This window comes from Lutra lutra, chromosome 10 (genome assembly GCF_902655055.1).
Source record: "Lutra lutra chromosome 10, mLutLut1.2, whole genome shotgun sequence".
Classification (NCBI taxonomy): domain Eukaryota; kingdom Metazoa; phylum Chordata; class Mammalia; order Carnivora; family Mustelidae; genus Lutra; species Lutra lutra.
In genome coordinates, this window is record NC_062287.1 from 20,227,177 (window position 1) to 20,253,402 (window position 26,226).

The 26,226-nt window shown below is 40.6% G+C and overlaps 2 protein-coding genes across 2 annotated transcripts in view; one reads left to right on the forward strand and one right to left on the reverse strand.

The window, feature by feature from the left end:
- Positions 1–9,294, reverse strand: part of SIAE (sialic acid acetylesterase) — a 40,092-nt gene extending 30,798 nt beyond the window's left edge. The window contains exons 1-2 of the mRNA XM_047691664.1: positions 9,040–9,294; positions 4,727–4,888 (exon numbers count right to left, since the gene is read on the reverse strand). Coding sequence (XP_047547620.1) covers positions 4,727–4,888; positions 9,040–9,106 — 229 coding nt within the window. The 5' untranslated portion in view covers positions 9,107–9,294. The remainder of the gene's footprint in view (positions 1–4,726; positions 4,889–9,039) is intronic.
- A 5-nt stretch (positions 9,295–9,299) lies between these two features.
- SPA17 (sperm autoantigenic protein 17) lies at positions 9,300–22,231 on the forward strand. Its single transcript, XM_047691670.1, has 5 exons — positions 9,300–9,397; positions 10,510–10,690; positions 16,443–16,513; positions 18,612–18,698; positions 21,898–22,231. Exons 2-5 carry the CDS (start codon positions 10,537–10,539, stop codon positions 22,030–22,032), a joined length of 447 nt encoding a protein of 148 aa, XP_047547626.1. The 5' UTR covers positions 9,300–9,397; positions 10,510–10,536; the 3' UTR covers positions 22,033–22,231.
- The last annotated feature ends 3,995 nt before the right edge of the window (positions 22,232–26,226 follow it).

Sequence of the window (26,226 nt, forward strand, 5' to 3'; positions counted from 1 at the left end):
AAAAAAAGCTTGACTATTTTTCTAGCAATAAAACTGTTTATGCAAGTTGTTTAAATGATAGCATGCTATGGCAGACACAGTGACCCCCCCCCCATAAGTCACACCCTTATGTAGTCCTCTCCCCTTCAAATGCAGGCAGAATCTGTGATTTGCTTCTAACCAACAGAAAATGGCATGGGGGAGGAGATGTCATTCTTGTGATGACTTCGTTAAAGATAAAGGAGTTTTGCCAATGGAATTAAAGTCCCTAATCTGCTGACTTTAAGTTAATGAAAAGGGAGAAATCCTTGGGTGGGCCCCGACCTAATAAGGTGAGCCCTTTAAAATAAAGAAAGTCTTGGGGCGCCTGGGTGGCTCAGCGGGTTAAGCCTCTGCCATCAGCTCGGGTCATGATCTCAGGGTCCTGGGATCCAGGCGCGCATCGGGCTCTCTGCTCAGCAGGGAGCCTGCTTCCCCCTCTCTCTATGCCTGCCTCTCTGCCTACTTGTGATCTCTGTCTGTTAAATAAATAAACAAAATCTTAAAATAAAATAAAAAAATAAAGAAGGTCTCAAGATCGGAGACTTGGAGCCACAGAACTGTTTCCATGAGTGCTGTCGGCATAAGGACATGAATCTGCCTGCAATCTAGAAGAGCGGGGCATCATTCCCTAGTCAAGCTTCCAGACGAGAACACGGCCCAGCCAACACTTGGTCTCAGTCTTGTGAGACCCTGAGCAGAGAACCCAGCTGAGTGATGGCCCAGGCTTCCAGATCGCTAGAAACTGGGTCATAATAAATATGTGTTCTCGTAACCACCTAAGTTTGTGGTCGTTTCTTTATGATGTAGCATAGAAAAGGAGTATGCATGCTAACACTGCAACCGGGAGCTTTTTGCTTCTCTAAGGGGTTTAAGCTTTTTGGAATTCTCTAAGTTAGAGAAAATATCTCTGCTTACCACAGTCGTGATGACAAATCCAGACACACCCTCATGTTAGCACCCCCCATGCATCCCCCATGTGCATCAGAGTGAGAGGATACACGCTATCCCCCCTCATTTTATTCCTTGGGTCTGAAAGAATCATCAGGCATCATTTGACAAGATGGTCTGAATAGGCCCAGTACCTGACCCATATTCCCAATCATTCCCTCAAGTTTTTAATTTTCCCAAAGCTTGAGTGTCAGTCTGCTGGACAAAAACCTTCATGCTGTTAAATCCATTTTGTTGCGGGCACCCAGGGGATTGATTATAGGTAATAAGGTAAATATTAACAGAGATAGAGTGACAAATTGAGGTAGTCTAGCTGAAAATCCCAGAGCCCTCATGAAAATTCAGATAGAAATCAACCCTCTGATATACCCTGTAGTGTTTCCTTTGAGAAGCATTTTCTTTGCTGCCCTATAAAATTTCCTATATGTCTACATCCTTTACTCCAAATAACACTTTATCTGTTTTGCTTCTTGTGCAGAACAGAGCGAGACGCCCCTATCGGTAGTTCATGGATCTACATACAATGCATACCTTTCTTCCTTACCTAGCAAACGTGGACAGCCTAATAAAGAGATCTACCCCCACTGCTACCAATAACATCCCCCCTTTTCCTGCGAAATTACCGTCAATAGTCCATGAATCACTCGGTTCCCTTAGGCTGCTGCTGGATATTTTAACTTCAAATGACACATCACTCTGCAGTAAAGCAACAGAAGCATTACTGAAACCTAAAGTACCCAATGTGAAAGGAAAGCATGAGAAAGTGCGTTCCTTCAGGATGGGCACAATTTGTATTCTTCTTCATATTTTCTAGGGTTTCAGTGTTTTATACACAATAAACCTTCGATTGATATTTATAGGATTGAACTCAAGATAAGTGAGCAAGTTCACTGTCACCATGAAGGAAAAGAAAGGCTCACCCCCTAATTAATTACATTTCACGCCTTGTTGTCACTACCTACCTTCATGTCCCATCTCTGGCCATTCCAAATATTGGTCTTACGATCGCCATGAGGGGAGAAAAGACTTAAAATAATGCATAAGAACATTTTTAAAAATCTGAAAATGCTATATATATGGGCAAAGATCAAGATGCCCCTATAAGGAGGTTTATGGATCTACATTAAGTAAATACCTTTTTTTGTACCAAGCAAATGTGGAGAGCCTGATAAATATATATAAAGTATAAACATATATACATGTACATGTATATATGTACACACATACATATGTATATATGTATATACATATAAATATATATACATCTTCTGTATCTACCATTATAGTACTATGTAGCCTCTGTCTTCTAAATATTTATTGGTATGTTAATTATTGGCACCAAGGAAATCCTATTTATTATATTTAAACTACAGTGGTTCTTTGGATTTATAAATCGACATCATTTACTGAGATTACGCTCAATAAATACTCTGTGCTCCTAATTTCTGAGATGGACACAACACAGAAAGAAAGCACCACTCATCTCTTGAATTCCTTTTCAGTTTATCCTATAGGTCACCAGTAGCATTTAAATCTAACAGAGAACAATTTCTCAATCAGCTTAAGCTTCCCTTTTAACTCTTAGTCTCACCCAATAACATTCTTACCTCAAGAAGTTTTAAAATCCAAGAACTAGAAGCACTCGCCTTGCATCTACGGCTGGTACATAATGGTTAAAAATATTCATTGAATGGAAATTAATTACAGAGAGCCTGCACCAGGGTCTGGATCACTCTGAATTGGATATTGACAAGAACTGATTCAGCAATCTTTGTTTTCAAGGGCCAAAAGAATTTCCATAAGCTTCCTAGTCATCCACAATTCAACTCACAGCTCAAACCACCAACTCCCACCTTCACCCCACTGCTCCCCAGAGTACCCTCCTTACCTGTCTGCCTCTCACCTTGAATACTCCATAGCTATATTGCTACTGCTAACCAAGATCTGATCCAGTCTCCACTTGACCCAGCCCTGACTGTGACTTCCTGCCTCCAGTAAATTCCACCTATGCTCTTCCCATGCTATCTTACACAGCTTTATCCCTTCTCGACAGAGGATCCTTTGTAGGACCTGTCTGCTCATGGAAGCTTCTGGTTCTCAACTTCTTGAACATCCCCTGCAGCCACCACCTTGGGTCAGGCCTTCACGGTCTATTGCCAGAATCTCATAACTGCCTACCAGTTCTCACCACCTCTACTCTTACTGATATCCAATCCATTTTCCACCGTGCTGCCAGAGTCATCTTTCTAAAATACAAATCCAACTGAGTTGTTTTGCTGCTTAAAATCTAAAAATCCAAACCAGAATATATACTCCTTAGCAGTGACAGACAAGCCTTCCTACATTTCCAACCTTCTCCCCCATCATCTGCCAGCAGTCACACACCCCAGCGTTCAAGCAAACCAGCCTGTTTGCCATCTCGCCAAGGACCCGTGCTCACTCACACCTCCATGCTTTCGTCCAGGCTATTCCCCCTACCTGGTTTGCCCTACTCATCTTTCAAGATAAACCTCAGGCTAAGTGAATTATCTCCTCTAGGCACTCCCAGAGCACACTGCACTTCTAGACTGTGGCACCTAACGCACTTACCTGTCATTGCTTATTATTTTTCTCTCTCCTCCCCTATCTGTAAGCTTCCTTAGAAGACCACATCTAGGGGTGCCTGGGTGGCTCAGTCATTAAACGTCTGCCTTCATCTCAAATCATGATCCCAGAGTCCTGGGATGGAGCCCCACATCAGCTTCCCCGCTCAGCAGGAAGCCTGCTTCTCCCTCTGCCTCTGCTTGTGTTCTCTCTCTTGCTGTGTAAATAAAATCTTTAAAAAGAAGAAGAAGAAGAAGAAGACCACATCTATCTCGCTAATCATGGTATCACAACTACCTAGCACAGTATCTGGCACACAGGGACTCAATAAATATTTGACCGACTAAATATAACAATATAGTGGCAGCTAACATTTATTCAGTACTTCCTGTGCGCCTGGCACTGTTCTAAGTACTTTACATGTGTTAATTCATTTAATCTTTGCAATAATACTAAATATCATTTTTTAAAATATCTTATTTATGTATTTGAGACAGAGAGCACAGAAGAAGAGTGAGAGGGAGAAACAGACTCCCTGCTGAGCAGGGATCCCGATATGGGACTCGATCCCAGGACCCTGGGATCATGACCTGAGCCGAAGGCAGCCACTTCACTGACTGAGTCACCAAGGCACCCTTAAATATCATTATTATCCCCACTTTAAAAATAAGGAAATTGTGATGCAGAGACATTAAATAACATGCCTGAGGTTATATGGTGATAATGTGGCAGAGTCAGAACCTGAAGCCAGACAGTGAATCCAGAGCCTAAGCTCTTCAGCCCTCCTCCATACCGCCTCTCCTTCATATGTGATTCAGTTCAAATGGTAGTTTCTGCAGGAACCATCTCTTACCATCCAGTCTGAGTCAGACGTTTCTCTTCTGAATCCCATGACACCCTATATACACCTTCACCATAGTATTCATCACGCTGCAATTTATGACTTGGTGTCTATTCCCATTACTCCATAAGACCATGGACGGCAGGGGCTTTGACTTTGTCTTGATTTCCTTTGTATCCCCAGGGCCCTACACATGGTAAATACTTGAGCTCTTAGGGATGGTGGATAATGGATGGCTGCGATAACCTGAGCTAGAGCCTAAGCATTCATTTCCAGATTATCCAGCAGGTGGCAGAAGAGGACAAAAGCTGAACAGAGGACCAGCCTCCTTACCTTTCACACTTGTCACTTTCTTCATGATGGTTTCCTGACCTTGCCACAGAGTCACTGTCACTGTGGCTCCCGATGTGCCATAGCCCCAAATCACTGCCCCGGCAGGCTCCTTCTGCAGCACCATATAGTTATTGATGTATGAGGCGAAGCGAAAGGCGACATCTAAAAAATGTAACAAACCCTTAGAAAAGCGTCATCACCAATTGAACCTGCTCAAACAGCAAGGAACAGAAAGTCTTCATACAGGACAATTTGACTATATCCAGCCCTTTTCATTCTTCTAAGCCCAGATCTTATTCCTCCCAACAAGAACGGTTGCCAACAATAGACATCATAGTACAAGGTGACCAATAAAAGAAAAACTCAAAGAGCCTAGGGCAACCCATGTGCCACCAGCCTCCTCCCCCTCAGATTCCTGATCTGACTTTGCCCTGGGGCTTGGCCCTGCTGCTTCACTTTCTCCCCCCAAATTGCTAACATGCTCCTCTTATACACCCCACAGATGGTATTTATGAGAAAAATAAACCACTTCCTTCCCCTACTTTCTATTACCATGCCCACTCCTTGTTGCTGGGAATAAAGAAACCTGTCTCCCTCCAACACAGCCTTCCCTAATCTTTCCCCTCACTCTTTATCTCCCCTTTTCCATCCTACCAGTGTCGATTTCCCACAAAGAATTCCCCTTATTGTGGGTTTTTTTTTTTTTTGGACAACCCACTGAAAATTCTAAATAAGCATTTATGAATATCTACAATGTCTGCTTCCCTCTAAGGCAAGTACAGATAAATTAAGATGAAATAATAAGGTCAGTGAGAAATAGAAGGTCAAAATGTCAGAACAAAGGTCTTCTGTCTCAATTTTACCCATCTCACAAGCTAAATTATATAAAAAGAACAAGAGGGAGAGCACTTGAAACTGCAGATTCTATTCTAGAGTCACTAACAAGACTGAATAAGAACTCACTTTAACGAGATCATTCCTATTTTTAACATGCAGCCTATATTGAAGTATTTTATTAATAACAAGCATCTATCCAAATTATCTCAGTGAGTTCCTCATCAAAACTTAACAAGGGAAAAAAAAAAAAAAAAACTTAAGTTATGTCCCAATTTGTCTAAGCAAAACAGACTAAAATCCCTAGAAGAAAATAATTAACAAAGTTATGGGGTTTTTTTAAGGGCTTTAAGCAAAAATGATAGGCAGGAAGGAGAATGAGAACTAACAAGGTTGACATTTTCCTCCCTGGAAGCTACAAATAAGGATGGTCCCTTAGGCTACCCTTAACAGGACAGCACAGTTAATGGGGTCTATCCCAGACAGACCCGGTGGCCTATTTGTCCTGTGTTTTGAGTAACAGCCCAGTCGCTAACCATGCTCTGCTCTCCCTCCCTCTTTTAGTCCCATCATACAACCGATATGACAACCGAAGATCATCCAGAAGGCTGGATAATGGGCTGGAGAGGCACAGCTACCACAAGCAAAATGCTCCGAGAAGAGACTCTCCCACCCCACAATTGCATAAGCAGGTTGGCAGCAAGCTAAAGGGAAGGGGAGAGGCACATGTGTGGGAGGGCCTAGTCTTGGGTAGGTACTTCATATGGAACAAAAACTGGAAACCAAAGGGCTAAGAGCTAAGCAGAGAGAGGGTGAGGGGAGGGGGGAACAGAATGAAGGAAACCAGCTGTCTGCTCCCACATGAGCCTGTGCAAACCGATGGGCTCTCTGAGTGCAGCCATTGTCTTCCAGACAGGGGACACATCTTTCCGAGTCTGTCTGTTTTCGCCAACATGCATTTACTGGACCTCCTTGTGCCTGGCTCTATTCTGTGTTAAAGAATTTTATTTATTTTTTTTTAAGATTTTATTTACTTATTTGACAGAGGGAGACACGGCGAGAGAGGGAACACAAGCAAGCGGAGAGGGAGAGGGAAAAGCGGGCCTCCCGCAGGGCGGGAAGCCTGATGTGGGACTTGATCCCATGACCCTGGGATCATGACCAGAGCTAAAAGCAGACGCTTAATGACTGAGCCACTCAGTCATCCTGCGCTAAAGAATTTTAGAGGTAGAAAGGATCTTTCACACCCCAACGTACAATCATGTTACGTACTGATCACCAGACTGACACCCAGGTAGCTTAGGTAATTGCAGTTAATAGCCTGAGTATTAATTAATTACTTTGACAAATATTTATTGATGCCTACTGTGTGCCAGGCACCACTTTAAGCACTGCGAATATAACAGGAAGAAAAAGAAAGAAAAAGAAAACTGACAACAATCCCGCTAGCAGCAGGGAGCTTACGTTTTACTGGGGAGCTTACTTGTGGCAGGCACAGTGCTAAGTACACTGCACATCATCAACTCCTTTGACCAATCTGAAACCACACAGGTGGTTTAGGACAGGCCTAGAAACCAAGCCACCTTGGATTCCAAAGTTACTGCAATTTCCACTCTGCTGCAGTTAGATACTGGTGGTAAATTTAAAAAAAAAAAAAAAAAGTCCTATTCCCTGCCCTTATAAAGCTCACATTCCAAGCCGATAAGAGTAGACAGTGGAACATTACCAAGGAATTGAGCAATGGACAAAATAGGAGACTAGGAAAGGAGGCGGAGCTGGTCATTCCTTTTGTCAAATACAAGACACTTGGCATTTGAAATTTTTTTTTTTTTTTTTTTTAGGTCTTCAATTTTTCCTTCATTTGGGTGTTGGAGTAGACAACAGGAATTAGCATTCTGGGGACATTAAAAGTAGTCATTAAAATTAGACTGACAAGGGGCGCCTGGGTGGCTCAGTGGGTTAAGGCCTCTGCCTTCGGCTTGGGTCGTGGTCTCGCGGTCCTCGGATCGAGCCCCGCATCAGGCTCTCTGCTCGGAGGAGACCCTGCTTCCTCCTCTCTCTCTGCCTGTCTCTCTGACTACTTGTGATCTCTATCAAATAAATAAATAAAATCTTTAAAAAAAAATTAGACTGACAAAATTAGGACAGTGTTTAGGTTACCTCTGATGGATGCATTGGAGAGGAACACCCAGAGAGTCTCAATAAAATGCAATGACCTAGTTATTAAGTTGGGTGCAACACCCGTGGGTATTGAATTTTTTTGTTTCATTGCTCATATATTTTTTATACATTTCAACTATTTTACACAGTCAACATGGGCACAGGGGGAACGACTGGAAAGAAAGATGCCAGGATATGCAACCAAATAAGAAGTAAAGAAAATTTAAAGCATTAATGAAAAATACAGTCATTGTAAATCAAAGTAATGGAACGGTAAGACCCAAAGGTGAAGACAGAATACCATATTGGCATTAAAGTTAACAGCCTTTAAAAGAAAAACTAATTTGAAAATGGCCTTACTCTCCTCTCCTAGGCTGGACTCAAAGGTCACTGAGTGGGAACGAGAGTCAGAAAGTGCTATACAGAGCAGTGCTGGTCTACACTTTTGTTAAAGCCCCAGACACTACTGATGGGCTGCAAGCGGTCTCAGTCTGGGTACTTCTGAGTTCGCAGGTGGAGCAAGAGTCATTTCTCTGCACCCTGTCCCCATTCTCACTTCAACTTTCTTATCTTAGCAGGGATCTCTGGGGTCCACTGTTTGAATGGTTTGAGGGAAACAACGGGTCCAGCATTATCACTGTACTTGACATTAGCGGGCGGAGTCCACCCTCTGGTTCTCCAGAGGTTCTGGTTCTGGTTGTGGCTCGGTGTCCAGCCTGGAGTAGTCAAATGACAGGATCCGCCCTGGACAGTAGTCAAAGTGAGTCGCCCTCCTCCCCGATGCCGTGCCTATTATCCCACCACCGAAATCCGTAACCTGCGCCAGAAATCAAGGCTAAGCCTTAAATATTCTTAGCTAGTGAGGGGGTTGTATTTCCTAATCCTAATCACCACTTAAACTAGTCAAATATAATTCCCCTAAGGAACCAGGCTTGAAGCAAACCCTCCCCAAGGGTACTACTGAGGGGGCAGCAGGGAAATGTTGGGGATGACTCAGTCATCTGTTTCCAAATATTATCTAATGAGCTTCGCCACCCCCCTTCGACTTCCCCTGCGGTTATTCAAAGACCCCGAGGGCCTCGGTCGGGGACCTTTGGGCCTCCCCCTTAAGATACGCCCACATGGGCCTCTGAGCCACACCGGTCATCAGGACCGTGCAAGGGTGTGGAGGAAGCGGACCGACCGCAAACACTGCGGCCTAGGCCTGGGTCCCGAGGCCCGCTCCAGGGTCGCGGTTCGCGGGTTCTGCAGAGGACGCTGCATCTCGGGAGCCCGCGCAGGCGGACGGGCAGGGGTCGGGCCGAGCCGGGCCGCCTCACCTGCACTCGTGTCGGCCGGCAGGATTAAAGGCAGCACCAGCCCAAACACAAATCCCAGCGCTACCATGTTGGCGAAGATCCGCCACCCTGGTGCGGGACTCTGGACAAGGACTTCAGCGGCGGAGATGGGGGGGGCGGTGCCGGAGTCGTGGGCGGGGCCTGCGCGGGGCGGGGAGGCCTGACTCCACCCCTCCCTGGCTGTTCTGTCGCGAAGCCGGCCCCTGGCCTCCGGCTGCGGCCCTGCCTCACCCCTTCCCGGCCGCCGTAGTTGAATTAAAAAAAGAAAAAAAAAAACGGTTACCCAGCAACGAGAAATAACAACCGGAACCATCGGCACCAGCTCTGAGAGAACGGAGAGGTGAGGCGGTTTACCCCACTTCCTCTCCAAATCCGACACCTCGCCTTTTCCCTTCGCCTCTTTCATTCTCTCAGATCCCAGACACATTCCGGGATCGCGAAGGCAGATTGGGCGCCAAGGCAGCCCGTTCTGCGAGAGTCTGAAATCCCAGATCCTCGACGTCCCGCCGCCGACTAGACCCGTGTCCCCCCCTCCAGCCGCCCTCCACTCCCCACAGTGGTTCAGGGGGTTACCTGTCCTTCTCACAACCCGACAATGATTCAGTGCCTCATCTCCTGTTCCCTCAAAAACAGTCCGCACTTTGGGACTCATCAAACCTTCTAGTCCCTCACCTAGACCCCTACTACGGCTTGCGGACTTGCCAAAAAATGGGCACTTTCACGAAAAGGCCGGGTCCCTGAGTGTCGTTTGCATACTCAGCAGCCCAACCCGCTGCTTGGCAGCTGTCCTTAATCCAGTCCTTGTATTCCAAGACAGGAAGATAAGACCTGGTCAAGACAAAACCAGAAAACACAAGAATCCCAAATCATGGACCTTCCGACTGCAAAATCGTGATCTTGCCTCCGCCCCCCTCTGACCCTGCTGCCCCTTTCAGAGTATGTAGGTGCTTTGGGGCATTTTAGGTCATGCTTCAGAAGTGGAAACAAAGGGCAAGACCTTAAGTGTTAAACTTCTTCATTCAACGAATTAGAATAATTTCTAGAACCAAGGTTAGTTCTTAATTCAATTTTTTAAAAATTTTAGACCCCAAACAGCGATTTATGATGAATTTTGAACAATGCTTCTCTCTAAGTTCCTGTGGGATAGCAGAAATTACCCTCACCTTTTAAAGACAAGAGGGACAGAGAGAAAAAGTACTTAACGTTGTGAAAAATCTGTAATTTTTGTAATTTAAAAAGATGACTTGGCCTAGTAAATGAGTCTGGTTTTGTAATATTCTAATTAATGATGGAGAGTTCAAAACTCGAAGAAGTGATGGACTGGAGTTGTGTTGGGGAGAAAGAACTGAAGTCCAGAAAATTGGGAGCTCAGGAATAATTTGTTGTCATAATTGTGATTATATAAGTAAAATCAGACAAATTTAAAGACAGTACTCTCTAATGAATCTCTAGGTACAATAGGCAGTTCCTTCCAAGGAGATGTCGATTCCATTCTCCAACACCCACTACCGAATTCCACAAGGATTTGGAAATCTTCTTGAAGGGCTGACACGCGAGATTCTGAGGGAGCAACCAGAAAATATACCAGCTTTTGCAGCAGCATACTTTGAAAATCTTCTAGAGAAACGAGAGAGTAAGATTTTTTTAAATAGGCTTTTTTTTTTTTTTTTTAAGAGACTAAGTATTTGGTTATGGTGAAACTGGCTTAAGTCCTCATTCCATAGAAAGTTTTTAGAAGGCAGGTAGCTTCAAATAACCGTTCTCGCTATTGAAAACATGTGCCTTTATGACAAGATCTCATAAATCAAGTTATTTCACATTATTGAAAATTACCAGTTGGTTACACAGACCTTCTTCATTGTATTCTTCATGGACACACTGGGTGGAAGGAAACCTCAAGAGGTCATCCAGTCCAGCTCTCGATTTTCCAACAGGCTGTTTCAGTGCATGCCAGGCAGTTGACTGTCTCGTCCTCCTAGGAGGAAAGTTTGTGGTTTTCTTTACATGGTGACTCTTCTTACTTGAAAGTATTATAAGTATTGTTAAAAAAAAATAATAATAATTCCATGCTCCTTAAATAGATTGGTATTTGCTGGGGTATATGAAACTAGCCTGCAAAAAGTCACAGAGAAACACTACTTTTAAAGTGAAATTCCAGAGGTGCTTGGGTGGCTCAGTCAGTTAAGCATCTGACTCTTGATTTTGGCTCAAGTCTTGATCTTGGGGTCATGAACTCACGCCCCACATTGGGTTCTACACTGGATGTGGAGCCTACTTAAAAATTAAAAAATGAAATTCCAGCTTGGGAAGGTGATTTATATCCTTTCTCTATTCTCCCAAGGTCCTGTCCTGCCCAGATTCATACTCACAGTGACTCTTTGGCTGAGAGCCAAAGCAGTTTCTTCATTTCCAGAAATAAAATGTCCAAATTCCCATTCTTGAAGGTTCATAACTATCAAGACCTGATCCAGTAGTCAAAATGAGAATTATTACAGCTATACATTTCTATTTAAAAAAAACCCTTTTTGACTAGAACAACCACTTTGTATAAGCTGTTTCCATCATTACTTTTGACTACAGTATTCCAACAGAGTGGTAAAGGTAACAAGAAATAACTACAAGTAAGTAAGCATTTGATTTGAAATCATTTTCCAGAAGAAGGAAACCTTCCACAAGTTTTTTTTTTAACTTTTTTTTTAAAAGATTTTATTTTTTTATTTGATAGAGAGATCACAAGTAGGCAGAGAGGCAGGCAGAGAGAGAGGGGAAAGCAGGCTCCCTGCTGAGCAGAGAGCCTGATGCGGGGCTCGATCCCAGGACCCTGAGACCATGACCTGAGCTGAAGGCAGAGGCTTAACCCACTGAGCCACCCAGGCGCCCCCTCCCACAAGTTTTTAATTCAAGCAACTCCCATACACACTGCACAGCTCCGCCATCTTCTTTGCTGAACCCTGGCAGAGCCTAGAATCTCTGCCAAATTCCTGAATGTTGCTGGTCTTTTCACATTGTGAATATCTGTTGCACAATTTAAAACTTATGTGCCTCTAAAAAGCTATTAAGAGAAATCTTTTAGGGTAAGAGGTGAATTCTAATGAGCATTAATTTAATTTTGTTATTATAACATTAATTTTACAAATTCATGATTAAGAAGACTTTAGTCATTTCTTTAATTTTAGATCTCAGAAATGCCCCATTACAAAAACATTTGAGTCATTGTTACTGATCATGATAATTAAAGAAATTTGTGATTCAGATTAATGGTCTCAGCTTACTAGTCTCTAACTAATAAGAATTAGACAAAACTATTTGAAAAAATTTAAAGCACCATACCCATTTCCATTTACGCAAACTAAAGGCGAATTATCCAAATGATACATCTATCAGAATGTAGTCTCTCCAAAAGGGAAGAAAAAGTCCTCTAGCCCAGTCTCTCACACGATGCAAGATTTCCCTTGCCAGCATTCTTCATAGGTAATTATTAGTCTTAATTTTGATTTTTTTCTGATAGAAAACGTATCAGCATTTGATATAAGTGGTATCTGAGATCACTAGAGAGAAGGTAGACTTTTTATAAGGTAGACTATGTTGAGATAAAGATGGAAAAAGATAAAATTAGATCTGTTCCTTGCAACATACACCAGGGTAAATTCCAAATTGACCGAAGATTTAAATTATTTTTTAATGAAACCATACAAATACTAGAAGGAAACATGGATGAATTTCTCTGTAATATAAGAGAGGAAAAAATTTTGCTAGCTAAATTGCTATCAATAATTACTTAAAAATTCAAAAGCAATTAGGGAAAAAGACTAATAGGATTGACTACATAAAAGTAAACTTTTCCGGGGCGCCTGAGTGGCTCAGTGGGTTAAAGCCTCTGCCTTCGGCTCAGGTCATGGTCCCAGGGTCCTGGGATCGAGCCGGAATCGGGCTCTCTGCTCAGCGGGGAGCCTGCTTCCTCCCCTCTCTCTCTCTGCCTGCCTCTCTGCCTACTTGTGATCTCTCTTCCTCTGTCAAATAAATAAATAAAATCTTTAAAAAAAAAAAAAAAGTAAACTTTTCCATGACAAAATCACCATAAGAAAAATGAAACTACAAATGACAAACTGAGGAAACCTTGTAATTTATATCACAACAGGTTAATAAACTTGATAATTAAAGGTTTGTAAAAATACTGAAGAAAAAACTAGGGGCACCTGGGTGGCTCAGTGGGTTAAAGGCTTTGCCTTCAGCTCAGGTCATGATATCAAGGTCCTGGGATCAAACCTCTCATCAGGCTCTCTGCTCAGCGGGGAGCCTGCTTCCCTGCCTCTCTCTGCCTGCCTCTCTGCCTACTTGTGACCTCTCTCTGTCAAATAAATAAATAAAATCTTTTTAAAAATACTGAAGAAAAAACTAATAAACCTTGTATAAAACAATGGTCTAGAGATATGAGCAAACACACACAAAATGCAAATGGCCCTTAACATATGAGAACATACTAAAACTAACCCATAGCAACAGAAGCCAAAAATCAAAACTACAGTGGGGACCACTCCCATCAGACTGGCAAAAAGCCAAAGTTTGCCAATTTATTCCAGGCAAGTCTGAAGGAGAAATAGGCAGTCCTCCTATACATTGCTGGAGGAGGTACAAAATGATATAACACCAAGGGAGAGAATTTGACATAGAAATTCAAATTCTCCCCATTTCATGGCATCATTCTTTGAGGGAACAAGCCAAATATCCATCATATGGGATTTGTTGTATAAACTAGAGGACATCCATTATATACAACTGTAAAACAAACAAAACCAGAGTGAGGACGATCTCTATATGTTGCCATGGAGTGATCTTCAGGATACATTAGGTGAAAAAAGTAACATAGGAAAAAGTATGTTTAGGGGCGCCTGCGTAGCTCCGTCAGTTAAGCGTCTGCCTTCAGCTCAGGTCATGATCCCAGGGTCCTGGGATTGAGCCACTATCAGGTTCCCTGCTCAACGGGAGCCCCACATTATGCTCCTTGCTCCGCAGGAAGCCTGCTTCTCCCTCTCCTACCCCCGCTGCTTGTGTTCCCTCCCTCACTAGGTCTCTCTCTGTCAAATAAATCTTGAGGAAAAAAAAAAAAAAAAACTAGAATTCTCTGAATATATCTTGAACTGAAAATCATAAATGTTTAACATAAAGTGGAAATAAATTTTTAAAATTGTTGAATCTCTAAAGTTCATTAGCAAAATGAAACAAACAAACCTAGCTAGTATTGACTGGGTAGATATAACCACACAGAAAAGAATTAATTCTTTTTTTTTTCAAGTGACTTTATAACACAGTAATTTGACTATACATCCCTCAGCGGAGATAGCCTAAAAACAAAATGAAGTTAGAGGTCTTGAATTGTTTTCAGTAATCATTGTTAATAATATCATAGTTTAATTAAAATTATAGTATAATTATAGTTCTTATACACTGTGGGACATAGCAAATAAGTCACTATCCTACTGTTATTAGGACTAAGATTTTTACCATAAGAAAAATGACAAACATATAAAAATGAAGGAAGTTAATAATCCTAAATTTGAACAGAAAAATATCAGTGTGACTTCAATGACATGTTTTCTCTGTAAAAATGAAAAAATGTTTTCTAACTGTATGCATTTTTTAAAAGGCCACAAAACAATCATTAACCCAGTACTGGTGAGCACTTAGCTTCTAGACTGTGGCCTCTAGCTACCATTTCCCAGGAACCAAGGTTTCTTAGAGAACTACCTAATTCTGTGAATTGGGGAGGAAATATGAGCCTGAACATCTAGTCCCAGAAAAGAAGGAAACTGTCAAAGATTACTAGAGTTGTTTCCAAAGCACTCCGGAGCATCTGAACACCTGAATGAGCTCCTACCAGCCAAGTCTGGACAATTAGAGCATCAAGAAGAAGAATAAATGCAAGGGATTGAAGTTGAGCCAATTTCTTAAATATTCATTTGTTCATAATGATCAAAACAAACAAACAAAGAAAACCTCCTTAAGAGGATCCTAAGGAACCAACTGATTATTCTGTAAACTGGTTGATAAGGGGAAAGAATCAAAACTTTAAAATGCCTTTTCTGGATGAACTGTATGTCAGGGTAACCAAATAGTTGCTATGGGTAAGTTTTTCTTTACTGATTACTCCAGAAATAAAGAAGTCATGATCAAATAAGAACATTGCCATTTTGCAACCCCTAAAGAAATGATCTAAGCAACCATCATCAATGGGCCTTTAAAGATTATAAAAAGAGATACAACCAGATATTATATCCTGACAATTACACTACGCTATCTATAAAGTACGCTTGCCAAATAAATAAATAAATACCTAAATAAATAAATCCTGAATCAGCTACAGGAAATTCAAAAGCAAAGGAACTTGTTAAAAGTCATCATGGGAGTGGAATCAGAAATATCTAAACTGTGGAAAACTCCAAAGGAAAAATGATCCAATTTCCTCAACAAAAACATTGCAGGGAAAAAATGTGGGCTGAGAGATAGGTGACAATCTCTTTCAATTAAGAGATGGGAAAGGCATAACAAAATACTGTGTGTGCCTATTGTTTGGGTTTTGATTTGAACAAATCCACAGTAAAAAAAAAAAAAAGCCAAAAATATATTAGACAATAGGGAAAATTTGGATAGCTGATATTAAGGCATTATTGTTAGTATTTTTAGATGTGATAATAGTATTGTGGCTTTAAAATAAATATTTGTAGATAAAACAATAGGGTGCCTGGAACAGGCTTAAAAATAATCAGACGAAAGAGAGGGAAATTGAGTGAAATTACAGATAAAATAAGATAAATGATGAGTTTATAATTGTTGAATGTGAATAATGTGCACATGAGATTCTGCTATATTATTCTTTCTACTTTCTAAGTTTAAAATTGTTTATAACGAAAAGTTAAAGGAAAATTCTGCTTGAATATAAATACAGCCTATGTCTACTAACTATATAATATGCCTCATTTTTAAAAACCTCTCCGATTCTTCACTTTTCCAAACTTCCTTGCTATTTAGCATTTATTTTTATACATTTTCTTGCGTTTACTGATACATGTTTATGAGTTTCTGTATTTGTATTTAAGTATTGGCATTTGTTCTCTCCCATATTATAAATTCTATAAAGCAGAAATTATATTTTTTTTTACTGCCTTTCTAAATATCCCCAAGGGCTCATCTAATGTTTATTAATTCATCATCATATATTCTGTGATCACTGGTTATGTTTACAATGTTAGGTTATATACATAATAATATTTTCAACTGGCAGCAAAGAACCTGTGGTTTGAAAAAGAAAACTTGTTTTGTGTTACTATTCTGGATTTACTTTAATGAACTCAAAATAAGTCTGAAATTATAATATTTTTGTTATTTAGAAACCAACTTTGACCCAGCAGAATGGGGGACTAAGGTAGATGACCGCTTCTATAACAACCATGCTTTCAAGGTATGGACCCAGGAAACTCATGGATTTGGTTATCTTCTTCTCCCTGCCACCAAAACAGAGAATATTGCAGTCTTCCCAGAATCATGAACATCATGAAAGGCAAACAAATATCTTATTAAACCTTTTTAATTGTGCTGTTCTTTCTGATGAGAAATTTTTTTCTAAATTATTTGAATCATGGACAGATACTTAGCTGAAATGGAAAGGTGATCGACAGGAAGAATGAACTTGAAAGTTACAGAATAATTACTCATTTATTCTTCAAATAGTATTGGGTATCACAATGCTTAGCAATAGCAGATATTCAATAAACTTTTGTTGAATTCATGAATGGCATTTCATAAAACACCATCCATCCAGTTGTTTCATCATCATTGACATCTTACAAAAGACTGATTAGAATTTAAATTCATAATGGGAGAGTTTTTTCTACAAAGCTAATCTGTTCAGAGACTGAACCTACCTTCTCGTTAGCAGCATTCTCAGAATCAGCCTTTTTCAGCCAAGGTTCCTCAAAATAATTAAGCCCTAGGGTGCCTGGGTGGTTCAGGTCATGATCCCAGGGTCCTTTGATGGAGCCCCGCATAGGGCTCCCTGCCCCACATCAGGCTCCCTGCCCTGCATCAGGCTCCTTGCTCAGCGGGAAGCCTGCTTCTCCCTCTCCCACTCCCCCTGTTTGTGTTCCCTCTCTTGCTGTGTCTCTCTGTCAAATAAATGAATAAAATCTTTAAAAAATAAAATAAAATAATATTATTTTGCCTAAGCCAAAGGCACTGATTGCATGTACGGAATAGGTGTCCCTCCTTTTTTCCTCGAATGGCTTTAATTATATACCGTCCTTGAGAGAATTATGAGACTAGTCACTCAAAACTTTCTGTGTTCTGTGGTCCAGAAGAGGAACACTGGTTGAGAAAAGCTTTGTGTATCCCTGCATCACTGGCATCAACTAACTGGGAACTTAATGGAAATTTTTTCTCAGGCCCCTACTCCAGATCTGCAAGTTGAAAGCTGAACTTTAACAAGCTCCCCCAAAGTAATTTGTCGGTACATTCAAGTCTGAGAAGCACTCTTCTAGACAACTGAGATATTACGTTAGCCACAAAGCACCATCAGATATTAGAATAAAAGGGAATTAGCCAAGTTCAAGTTTTGATGGTGTTCCCCAGTAGATTTGGGGAATTTCCTGGGGAAATACCTGTCACTTAAATTCCGTGAATTCAAAAGTAAAGTTCCATCCATTTGTGCCTGCCAGATATGGGGGTGTTGAGTTTGTTTCCATCTAGTCATTTAACAAGATTCTCTGTGTTCATGTTTTATTTCAATCAAAGGAATAATGTCAGAAAGTTTTAAATCTTTGTGTCACATAGCAATTTCAAGGTGTTTTTTTCATCTCTTTTGAATTCTAAAGACTTTACTAATTAGCTTATATGTCTTCAAATTTCTGTTTTATAGATTAAAGAAACTCTTCCCATAGGCTGTGAATTAGCAACGCCTCTATATTTTGGTGGAAAATTTCAACAACCATGTCAAAATAGGCAGAGCTAATTTCCCTTTTTTTACTTAAATGGTTCCCCAAGCAGAACTTAACTCTTTGACATGGTTTGGAATCTACAGACTCCATTAAAAAGTCAACTTGACTTTCCCCAAATTCCCCAAATCTACTGGAGAACACCATCAAAACTTGACTCACACTATGGGACACAGTAGCATATATTTTGCTCTTATTTTAAAAACTAACAGCACTTCTTTTTTATACTTTGTTCACGATTCATTACAGCATCTTAACACCTTTTAGTATAAGACAATAGCTTGTTTTTCATATGAAATAGCGTTACACACATTCCAAAAGCAAAAAAATCTGCATTTTTCACCAATTCACCAATCCACCAATTGGTCATATTTGTTTATGCATATTCCTTTGAAAATTTTCATGTATTTCTCTTTTTTTCCAACCTACTTTCCTTTTTTAAAAAATCAGTATGTATTTAATTCCTACTACTTCTCAATAACATACAGCAGTATTTAAAGACTTTAAGAGGTTTGATCCAAGACTTTACTATTTTGGATTGACTCTTTGGCCCTGTCACCCCTCTTCCAGGAGCATGAATCACCTGAGAGTTGTGAGTCTGAAAAAGAAAAGTCTAGCACATCTGTGAAAGAGGATGAGACACCAGTCAAAGCCTTAGTAAGTTATGTTTTCCATATACTATTAGATTCCTACAAAGAATCATATCACTCAATTTAAAATTATACTCCAAATAGGAATCCAGTCTGTTACCCATATTGCTAAAATTATGATTTTGCTTTCTAGATAACTGGCATCAGTGATAAACTAACTGGTAGATCATTTTTAGCTATGCCTATCGTAAAGGAAAACTCCTTCTTCCCCTTAAAAATTAAATCTTTTTTTTTTCCAAGGATGTCAATGAGTGGGGAAATCTCCCCAAAGGGAAAAACAGACAGAACTCACTGCCTCACTCTTAATCCTTCAGATTCACTTTCCACATTGAAAATTTTTCACTAATTGATGCTCTCACCACCACATAGTGACAAAGGTTCAGAGATAACAAAAGGAAACCCAGAGAATCACATACCACCAAACAGAATGGCTTTACACAATGTGTCTTATTCACCTTCCATGCACTGTTGTCTACAAAATGACTTCCTGATAAGCAGCCTACGCCTAAGCAATAAAGACTTGAGTAGGGCCCACCTTCAAAGACACCTATGCCCAGGAGTGTGCTACATCCAGCTCTCAAGAGACAATTGTGCACATCTCTATACAACCCATGATCAGCAATGTCTGCTTGGTAGCTTGAAATCAGCCATGGTAGGAGTATGAAGATCATGGCCAATACTGCAAATCAGACATTTTTTCTGGAGACTCTATATCTAAGCATTTACCAGCATATCACTATCTATACTCTTCATAGTCCAGACTCAAGACGACCAAACCTAGTGAGAAAGAACTTACTCTCTACAGTGCTGAAGGCCAAACTTCTGAGTTCCTTTTCATGTTCTAATGTCCCCATTAGTCACCCATTAACTGACACCCAAAGTAGGCATCCTCTTCAAGGAATACCTTACCTCCTCCCCAGTTGGAGGCTTAACTTTTACCTATAACCTTTATAAATTATTCCAGAATTATATCAACACAACCCAATCGGCCTAACATTGCCATAAGATGCAATGGGAGGTCAGGGAAGAAAGGGAGTCATTTCCTTATATCTTTAGTAGTTGCCCTTAATCAGCATTTCATGACTTTGAATTGAGATCCTATTGATTTCCAGCTTCATTATAATTCATTTGCTCGTACTGGGGCATCATCTCAAAGGATTTAATACCATTCTGTTTGCATTTAGAAGTTTGAGATCTACATTTGCCTCATTGTTTTTTTAATGGGGTGAGGGGTGTAAACAACCTGAAGGTCCATCAACAGGAGACTGAGTAAATAAATCAAGTTGCTTAGTACATGTAATACATGGTGTCATTAAAAAAGAAGAAGAATGGGCAGTTACATACTGAATAATAATAAAGAGAAGAGAACCAAGATATATAGTTATGAGGAAAAAGTCATTGGGAACACTGTAATTAGTATGATCTCATTTTTAAAATAAAAAGCCATGTATATACCCATATGAATACTTTTTATATAGAGAAATTTTGGAAAGTTGTATATACTCAACCCATAGTAATGGTTACATCTTAGAAGTAGATTTGGAAAGGGGAAGAAAACTTCCACTATGAGTGACATTTAAGTTTTTATTTATTTATTTCTTAAGATTTTGTTTATTTATTTGACACAGAGAGAGAGAGTACAAGCAGGGGGAGTGGCAAGGAGAGGGAGAAGCGGTCTCCTGCGGAGTAGAGAGCCAGACATGGGGCTCAATCCCAGGACTCTGGGATCATGACCTGAGCAGAAGGCAGATGCTTAACCTACTGAGCTACCCAGGCTCCCTGATGTTTAAATTTTTAAGTGTATATGTATCACTGTTATAATTTAAAACCATGTATTAAAAACTATGTATCAGGGACACCTGGGTGGCTCAGTGGGTTAAAGCCTCTGCCTTCGGCTCAGGTCATGATCCTAGGGTCCTGGAATCGAGCCCTGCATTGGGCTCTCTACTCAGCATAAAGCCTGCTTCTCCTTCTATCTCTGCCTGCTGCTCTACCTACTTGTGATCTCTGTCTGCCAAATAAATAAAATCTTAAAAAAAAAACAACAACTAAATATCAGACACCTAGGTGGCTCAGTCGGTTAAGAATCTGCCTTTGGCTTGGGTCATGATCCTGGGGACCTGGGATTGATTCCCACATAGGGCTCCTTGCTCCATGGGAAGCCTGCTTCTCCCTCTGCCTCTGCCTGCTGCCCCCAAACCCCTGCTTGTGTATTCTCTCTCTCTGACAAATAAATAAATAAATAAATAAATAATTTTTTAAAAACTATATATCTTTTGAATTAGACACTTAAGATCTGTGTGTCTCACTTATTATAATGTAGGTAAATAATACCTAAATTTTATTTTTTTTGAAAGGTTTTGTTTATTTATTTGTTTATTTGAGAGGAGAGAGCAGGGAGACAGAGAAAGACAGAGACAGGCAGACTCCTTGATGAGCATGACGCCCAATACAGGGCTTGATCCCAGGACCTTGAAATCAGGACCTGAACCGAAATCAAGAGCCATGTGCTCAAGGGACTGAGCAACCCAGGCATCCCATACCTAAATTTTAAAAAAACAAAACAAAAACAAAAACTATATGCAGAAGTTCAGCCAACCACCTTAAAACTGACATTATTGGACTAAAAGGATTTCTTTGGCAGTCCACTTTACATGTATGATTCTGATTAGCTAATCATTGAAAAATTAAGAAATTTCATGTAATCATTATTTTGAAACAGCACATTTACTATTCTTGACTATTCTTGACTATTCTGCTTTAAGGATTCTTACTTATTTTCCCCAAAAAAATGTCATTGCTTAGGAAACTGTTAAACAGGAGCTATTTTGAGGGGGGAAGTTGGCACTGATCATTTATTGCAGAGGCATAATAAAGAATGAGAAAACAAAATTCCTGCTATTTTGGCACTCACCGTTTGGAACATACACAACATGACAGTCTATAAAATTCCCTTAGGAAGCAACAGATCTCGACTGTTACATCCCTATATTGATTACATTTCTGCACTTATTTTTATGGCATCAAAATATTGGATATTTAATTATGGACATTGGGGAGGGTATGTGCTATGGTGAGTGCTGTGAAGTGTATAAACCTGGCAATTCACAGACCTGGACCCCTGGGACTAATAATACATTATATGTTAATTTAAAAAAAATACTGGATATTTAAGAAGTCTCTTACTTTTTCTCCTTTCCATGAAGGAAACTTCTGAAGAAGAAAGAGAGAACGCTGCTCTCAAAATCCAAGCAGCCTTCCGGGGATACTTAGCCAGAGAGGAGGTGAAGAAAATGAAATCGGGTGAGGCTCAAGAAGGGAAAAGAGAAGAAAACGAGTGAGAAGACTGGTTTTACTCCCCCGCTCCCCAGAAAAAAACATGAAAAAAGCATCCAGATCCATCAACCTCGCTGTGATTGTTGTTTTTTTTCTTAGTAAGGGAGATTCGATGTAGTGAAATAACATTTGTTGCTGTTGTGAAAATCTGTCATGAGCATTTGTTTAATAAACATGCCATTGAACACATGCCTCTTAAAGATTTCTCTGAGTTCATGAGTCTTATTTATACTTCTCCCAAGATTCTGTATGAAGACCCCTGGATTTAAAGTTTTAGAACTGGCATATCTGAGTTTTTAGGACTCTCAGTGCTTATGTGGTCTAACCATTATCTAACAAATAAATCCTCTATCACCTCCCTGAAAAATGGTCTTTCTGCTCCTGTTTCACTCCCAGTAATAGAGAATTTTATTGCCTTTCCCACATAGTCCATTTAATTTATGAATAACTCAAATTATTAAAAAGATAAGCTGAATCCAAAATCTGTCTCCCTGTAAGTTTCATCCATATGTTTTCATTTGTCATGCAGGCAGGCATGGAGTCATTTACTGAAAAACGTATTGAGCCCAAAACATGTGCTGGGATTTGGTAGGGAATATCTGTTCCTACACCCATGCCGCTAAAACTTTTTTATTATCTTGCTCTCCAGAACCACACAGAATAAGACAAATACATATTTGGAAAAAAAAAAAAAACCAGAAGCCATCATAACATCATAAATACTCTCCCATAAATACTAGAACTTCCCAAGTTTTCCCCAAAGCATGAATAGTAAATACCTGTGTCATAAACTCAGAGGCCTTATGTCTGTTTTTTTTTCCAGTGAATCATTCAAGCCCCCTTTTAGAAAGTTTAGTCTCTCCTTTTTTAGACCTTCTCATCCTTGAATATCTTAAGACACTGTGAGGTTCATGACTTAGACCAAAAGATGCAGTTCCCTTCCCAAAACAAAACAGAGGAGGTGGAGTCTTGTTTAACCAATGCTGTTACCTTCTACAGCAATGAGCGACACATGGTAACATCCTGGCTGGTTCGGACTCCTGTCTGCACACACTGGGTGTCCCGAGCTTTGGCTCTAGGACGACACCTCTCTAAGTTCACAGTCACACAGCCATTGTTCCCCAAAGCTCAGTAAAATGTCTGGCTCTGGCTTGAGGAGCTTCTAAAACCAGCCCCATGTTATGCGTAACAAGAGTACACCTGCCAACACTTAGATCCTTGTCTCAAGCTCAGACATTCTCTTTCTGCAAAGCACTTTTATTTCAGGTGCCCCATTTCCCCCCACCACCATCCCTGAGCCCTTATCAGGCTGTACAACAGAAGTTCACCCAAGTGATCTTCTCCACTCAAATCAGATGACTTGTGAAAACAATTTCAAGGTTGTGGCATTCAATCTCCAATCTCCACTCACCTCCAGAGAGCCATCCCCCCTTCCAAGGTCTGACTGCCACTAGGGAGCTGCATGTTAGCTAAACACAAGTCTCTAATGCCCATTGGACCTCTTCCTCCTAGCCGAACCCCCAGCCCTCTGCCTCCCAGGCTTAAGGAGAAAAAAATTAATCAACCAGCATCCCAGCTGCTCATTCCCCTATTCCTTTCAAAGCATCAGCCTCCAATCTACTTGCTCTTCAAAGCCATCCTGCTTGCAGGATTATGAAGGGGTCCCAGAATTAATACAAAGACTTAGCTTCTCCATCCTGGAAAGAAATCCAGAAGAAAAAAAGGAGATTTGATTTTCCCCCTAGCGAGTATATAGCAAGAAAAAAAGAAAAATATATACCTGTTAACGTTTTAATAATTCTGTTCTATATACAAAGTGATTAACACTGTGCTTTCCACATATCCACACACACATACACAAATCTAGTGGTGGTGACATTTTTGGTGAAGGAAGAAGGAAGAAAAGAGAAGAGAGTAGGGAAGAATAGATGTCATATAACAACACATATTAATAACACTTTACTATCATTTAACTGGTTTTCCTCTTATCTCTCTGCCTGATCCTTCTCAAATTCCTTCGCTGGTAACTTCAACTCCCCAACCATGAAACTCTAAAGTGTCCCCAGGCTCAGTCACTGGCCCCCTTTTCAAGTGATCACACTTACTGATCTTACCCAGTCTCATGGCTTTAGAAGCCATCTACAGACTAGCTACTCTCAGATGTGCACCTGTATACACTGTATACTTGTATACACTTTCTCCAACTCCAGACTTGTATATTCAATGGCCAGCTTAGCATCCCTATAGATGTCTAGAGGCAACTCAAACTTAACACAGCCAATACCATGTTACTGCTCCTGACAATCTCTCTTAATATTATGCCAAGTCTTCAAGTCCCTCTGTTTTTTCCATCCCAGAAAATGACCATTCCATTCTCCTGTTTGCTCAAGTCAAGAGCCTAGACTTCATCCTCAATGTCTCTCTTTCTTTCACACTCTATTTATAATCAGCTAAACCTGTGGGTTCTATGTATAAATACATCTAGAATCTGACTACTTCTACTGTGACCACCCTCATCCTAGTTCCCATCCTCTCCTTCTCTCTCATGAATTATTGCAATTACCTCCTTAGTGCTCAGCCATTACCACATTAACGCCTCATAACCCATCCCAAAGTCAGAGATTTAAAACAATTATTTTTTTCTCATGAGTCTGTGGATCATTAGTTGAGGTAGGCTGGAGGTAGGCTGGAGATTAGGTTCAGATCGGCTGTATGCTGAAGGTTCATGGATTGATTGGGGAAGGTTTGCTTCAGGCTATAAGAACAGGAGTCAAGTGCAGGACCTCTGCTTCATGCGTCCTATTCAGAGTCCATACTAAAAATGCTACCAAAGGCATGCTCTTCTTGTGGTAGTCACAGAAGCACAAGCAGGAAAAGCCAACATAGAATAGTTCAAGCTTTTGCCCATATTACTTCCCCTGACATCCCACTGACCAAAGAAAACCACTTGACCAAGCCCAAAGTCAAGAGGTGAGAAAATACACTGCTCACCACGCAACCGTAGCAAAGTCCTCATATATCCATAACACCACTACAGGGTAATGAAGAACTGTGAAGAACCAATAATTTAAGAGAGCACAGTCTGCTCTCTTGGTTATAACTATTCACATCCCTGTCAAATATACACAAAATAATTCACTCCTATTCCCAAGACCTCTAAAAGAGCCAACAAATTCTTGAAATTCTGGATCCAAATCAGGTCCAGATATGCCTGTTCTTGAGCCTATGGATTAAAAAAGCAAGTTTCTGGGACACCTGAGTGGCTCAGTTCGTTAAGCAGCTGCCTTTGGCTCAGGTCATGATCCCGGCATCCTGGAATCGAGTCCCACATTGGGGTCCTTGCTCACCAGGAAGCCTGCTTCTCCCTCTGCCTCTGCCTGCCACTCTGTCTGCCTGTGCTCACTCTCTCTGACAAAAAAAAAAAAAAAAAAAGAAAGCAAGTTTCTTCTTCTAATACACCCAGCATGAAACAAATGATGGGCAGAGACAATGCAACCATAAAAAAATACTCTTAGTCAAAAAATAAAACAATGGAAAAAAAGTAAAAATAAAACAATGGGAGCGAAGAGGAGTCACTGGTCCATAACAATTATGAAATCCCATTGAGTGAAGATTGTCAGGTTCCTATATTTGGGAAAAGGGGATAATGGTCCATGATTAAGCACTGGTTCTCCTCTTCAAGAATAACTTTCCAGTCTATTCACCATAACTCTTGGTTCTTCAGTCTAGAAAATTATCCTTTTCCCATCATCTTCCTTAGTCACTGGTAAAGGGCATTGGCAAATATGTCTTTCTTGGTGGATAAGTGAATTTCTTTTCTTTTTATTTTCTCCTAAGATTTTATTTATTTATTTGACAGATAGAGATCACAAATAGGCAGAGAAGCAGGCAGAGAGAGAGGAGGCAGGTGAGAATTCTACCACTGAACCACCCATGCCAGAGAGAGAGGAGGAAGCAGGCTCCCTGCTGAGCAGAGAGCCCAATGTGGGGCTTGATCCCAGGACCCTGGGATCATGACCTGAGCCAAAAGCAGAGGCTTTAACCCACTGAGCCACCCAGGCACCCCAATAAGTGAATTTCTGAACCTGATTCCTGCTTGTAGAAAATTGAGAGCCCAAATTTCTGTTCACATCTTGCACATCGTTATCTCCTTTAGTTGTTGGAAATACTTTTGCCAGTAGACTTTTCTTAAAAACTTT

Coding starts and splice junctions, on each gene's coding strand:
- SPA17 (XM_047691670.1), top strand. CDS start 10,537: ATGTCGATTCCATTCTCCAACACCCACTACCGAATTCCACAAGGATTT. Junction 10,691..16,442: donor TCTTCTAGAGAAACGAGAGA/GTAAGATTTTTT, acceptor TTTGTTATTTAG/AAACCAACTTTGACCCAGCA. Junction 16,514..18,611: donor ATAACAACCATGCTTTCAAG/GTATGGACCCAG, acceptor CCCCTCTTCCAG/GAGCATGAATCACCTGAGAG.